This window comes from Octopus bimaculoides, chromosome 3 (assembly GCF_001194135.2).
Source record: "Octopus bimaculoides isolate UCB-OBI-ISO-001 chromosome 3, ASM119413v2, whole genome shotgun sequence".
Taxonomy (NCBI): Eukaryota; Metazoa; Mollusca; class Cephalopoda; order Octopoda; family Octopodidae; genus Octopus; species Octopus bimaculoides.
In genome coordinates, this window is record NC_068983.1 from 39,235,959 (window position 1) to 39,240,638 (window position 4,680).

A 4,680-nucleotide genomic window follows, 5' to 3' on the forward strand; every position below is an offset into this window, starting at 1 on the left:
TATATACATATATACGACGGGCTTCTTTCAGTTTCCGTCTACCAAATCCACTCACAAGGCTTTGGTCGGCCCGAGGCTATAGTAGAAGTCACTTGCCCAAGGTGCCATGCAGTGGGACTGAACCCGGAACCATGTGGTTGGTAAGCAAGCTACTTACCACACAACCAACAGATGTTAATACAGATATGCACTGAGCACTATATTGATTTCAACATGTCAATCACATTTTCTTCAAAATCTGTTGCAGGTGAGCATCTGGCTAGTAGTCAACTGAAGCTAAAGACTTAAGACTTATTAACCATTTAGCCTTTGACCCTTTGGATACCAACCCATTCAAAAAGCCCCTGGATCTTTGATACAAACTTCATATTTTAAAGTGATTTACATTAAAACCTGTCATCAGAATTTTGTGTTAATTTATGTGTAAATACCAGCTTGATGTAGACAAAGTTATGTTAGTAAATTTTTAATTTTTTCCACAATTAATTGAAACAAGGGCAGCGTATTTTAATAGCGATACGCTAACAAAAGGTTTAAGCAAGCCATATCCAGCTCAAATATTCTACCTGTTCTATATTCAAACCAACCAGATCCTGCCCCTCACACCTACCCTGCATTGTTATTCTAAAAGTTAAACAATCACATCATCGAGCTCGTGAAGATATGAGAGATAATGCATGATTGATTCAAAGCAATCATCATCATTTAACACCTGTTTTCCATGCTGGCATGGGTTGGATGGTTTGGCAGAAATTGATAAACTAGTGAGCTTCACCAGGCTCCAATTGTCTGTCTTGACATAGTTTCTTATTTCTTTATTGCCCACAAGGGGCTAAACATAGAAGGGACAAACAAGGACAGACCCCAGTGCGTAACTGGTACTTAATTTATCGACCCTGAAAGGATGAAAGGCAAAGTCGACCTCGACGGAATTTGAACTCAAAACGTAATGGCAGACTAAATACCGCTAAGCATTTCGCCCGGCGTACTAACATTTCTGCCAACTCACCGCCTTAACATATGTTTTGACATAGTTTCTACGGCTGACTATCAACCATTTTATAAAGTGTACTGGATGCTATTTTTATGTGGCACCAGCACCAGCAGAGTTGCTGAGTAACTTGTGATACAATGACCTCTTACTCGAGAGGAGTGAAACTGAAGGAAGTGGCTGTGTACCAGTTGAATAAATAAACATTACAATTGACTGAGTAATTGGAATGCTAAATGGTTAAGTTAAAAGTTCAGTTCCCTTATCATTTTATATGCTAAGAAGAAATATATCATATTCATTCTCTCACTATTAATGTCTAATTAGTATTTAACGAAATTAATATTCACTTAAAATATTTTTGTTAATATTTTTGTTGCAGCAAAATGGAATAACCAAGTCGAAGCCGCAGTGAAAATGCAGAAAAAAGACTGTGTGACGACTGCTGCATTTTTAGATGAAGCTCAAATTTTAAAAAGCATACAACATAACAACATCGTCAAGCTTCTGGCAGTTTGTAGTGATGAACCTGTCTATTTAGTAACTGAGTATATGGTAAATGGACGTCTTTCACAATACCTTCGTGAAGGGAAAGGAAAGCAGCTAGGTTTGACTAGCTTACTTTGGATATCAGCACAGGTAAGATAAAACATAAACATTTCATTGGTGGCATGGGTTTCTAAAAAACAATTGAGTTCCTTTCAGTGTTATATGGCATGTAAAAAGCACCATCTGAGAGTAGTCGATGCCAGTGCCGCCTGACTGGCTCCTGTACTGGTGGCATGTAAAAAGCACCATTCGAGCGTGGTCGGTGCCAGTGCTGCCTGACTGGCTCCTGTGCCAGTGGCATGTAAAAAGCACCAATCAAGCATGGTCGATGCCAGTGCTGCTTGACTGGCTCCTGTACTGGTGACACGTAAAAAGCACCATTCGAGCGTAGTTGATACCAGTGCTGCCTGACTGGTATGTAAAAAGCACCATTCAAGTGTGGTCACTTGCCAGTGCCACCTGACTGGCCCCCATGCCGGTGGTACGTAAAAAGCACCCACTACACTCTTAGAGTAGTTGGCGTTAGAAAGGACAGGGCATCCAGCTGTAGAAACCTTGCCAGAACAGATTGGAGCCTGGTCCAGCCTCCTGGTTTGCCAGTCCTCAGTCAAACCGTCCAACCCATGCCAGCATGGAAAGCAGACATTAAACGATTATGATGATGATGTTGTAGTAAAGTCTCTTTATTTGTTAATTTTATTTAACCCACCTAACATCATCCTTCTTTTGTCTTCTCCTTTCTATTTTTCCATCATTACTACTCTGCTGCTCATGCCTCTCACAACTGATGGTGTGGAGAGCACAAGTTAAGCGGGCAGGCCACCATCTTTGAATGCTCGACACATGATTCCCCAAGAGACTATTTTACAGCAAATTGCCAGGAGGCAAGCACTCACAAGGTGGACAGAAAAAGTGTTACAAGGGCACAAAGAATATGTGAACCACATAAGTCCAGAGCCAACTCCTTACTTTCAATCCCAACAGACCCCACAGTGCCTGACATGTGGCAGGGCCTTCTGAGCATGCATCAGACCGAATGGCTACAGCCAGACAGAGCGTGCTCCCATTTCTCTATTGTGATGCCCTTGGTCATCATCAACAATGATGGAATGAACTAATAATACTGTCAGTCATCTACTACTACACCTCCTCCTCTTCACTCTCTGGTTCCACTTTATTCTCAAATCAGGTACTTCTGTTGGTAAGTGACCGAAGCAAAGGAAGTGTTAAGAACATCAGTAGAAGAGTTTTATGGCCAATTGAACAGTTTTATCTGGTCCACTGAGTCATCGTTTCAGAGTTGAACAGTGTCCAGAATTATTCATGTATCTGATAATGAACATTACTAATAAATTAGGGATGAGATAATGTAAAAACAACGATGGTATTCATTTAATAGTTGGATTAACAATGATTATTAATGTGTGTGCATATGTGAGAAGAAAACAACAAAAATGTATGTATACAGACATTCATACATGTGTGCATACATGAGAGAACGCGCAAAAGTGTTTGTGTGTGTGTATATTTCTGAGTGTACATATGTATGTGAGTATGCATTTGTGTGTGTGTGTTGAAGGGTGCATTCACACCTATGTGTGCACATTTGTGTGTTAGTATACTTGTACGTATGTGTGCATGTTTGGTTTGGTCAGCTTAGCATTTCGTTACTTGTTAATTAACAGTTATCAATCTAATTAAAGCAGCAACTTGAATGTAGAGTATTGACTTGTCTGCATATTTATACAGAGATTGTGTGTCCGAGACAGTTGGCATGAGTCATTACTGGAATTGGATTCCTCTTGATTTGGTAAACAAAGCTTTCAGCCAACCATCTTGAAAACTGAAAGAAAATGCATTCATGTAACTATATACGAGTGTGTTTCAGTTGGCAGTTTAGCCTTAGTCAGCCTTGATAAAATAGATGGTCCAGGCTTCATGATCATCCTTCTTGTCTTTTTAGAGTTACTCATGACTACATTCTTCTTCTTTATCCTTTTATTCTCTTAATGGTTTCAGTCGTAGGGCTGTGGCCAAGCTGAAGCACTGCTGTAATTTATTTTCTCTGTTTTGTTGTCGCTTCCTGGCTGGAAGTTTGTCTATGATTGAATTTGTTACATCTGATCTTCCCTGAATGTATCTTCGAATGGTTAGCTGGTCTGGTGTCATCGTTAGTTTATCTAATCATTATCATCATCATCCAATACCCATTTTCCATGCTGGCATGGGTTGAACAGTTTGACAAGAGCTGGTGAGTTGGAGAGCTGCACCAGGCTCCCATTGTCTGTTTCGGCTTGGTTTCTATGGCCGGATGCTAACCACTTTACAGAGTGTACTGGGTGCCTTTCATGTGGTGCTGACACAGGTTCTTCCCATATGGCACCAGCACAGTTTCTTTTCACATGTTTCAGTAGAGGTTCTTGGGATGTGATATGAGGTTGACTTGGCTGCTATTTTAGCATGTTGCTTGACAAGGTAGTGGCTCCTTTGTTGGCCTCTATGTATAATTCGTGTGGTGTTTATGTGTACATGTATGTGTATTAAAGGCTTCTTCTACGTATTTCTATATAGTCAATGTTTGTCATAAGAAGGCACATAGCTTAGTGGTTAGGGCATTCAGCTCTTTAGTGCAGGATCATGAGTTCAATTCCTAGCAATATGTTGTGTCTTTGAGTGATACACTACTTCACATTGCTCCAGTCCACTCACCTGGCAAAAATGAGTAGTACCTATAATTGGAAGGGCCAGCCTTGTCACATTCTGTGTCACACTGTATCTCCCTGAGAACTACATTAAATGTACACATGTCTGTGGAGTGCTCAGCCACTTGCATGCTAATTTCATGAGCAGGCTATTTGGTTGTTCGAATCAACTGGAATCCCCATTGTCATAACCAACAGAGAGCCAGGCCATTTGTCACAGACAGAGAAATGTTCACTTAACATCAGTGTTTCATGAGTCAGATTACTTTACCAATTAATTCTAAAATTAAAAAAATTAAATATTTATCAACAGGAAAGCTTATTAATCACATGACATTTTTTCAAGACTTTTATATGATTTTGTTGGTCTTTGTTTTGTTAAAATTTGTTTTGTTTTGTTTTTTTTTTTTGTTTTTTTGTCGCAGATTGCTGATGGGA

The 4,680-nt window shown here is 39.9% G+C and overlaps 1 protein-coding gene across 1 annotated transcript in view; it reads left to right on the forward strand.

The window, feature by feature from the left end:
* The window catches only part of LOC106875007 (tyrosine-protein kinase fyna), a 430,432-nt gene that overhangs the window by 411,595 nt on the left and 14,157 nt on the right, over positions 1-4,680 (forward strand). The window contains exons 7-8 of the mRNA XM_052966727.1: positions 1,374-1,630; positions 4,668-4,680. Of these exons, the coding sequence (XP_052822687.1) occupies positions 1,374-1,630; positions 4,668-4,680 (270 nt within the window). The remainder of the gene's footprint in view (positions 1-1,373; positions 1,631-4,667) is intronic.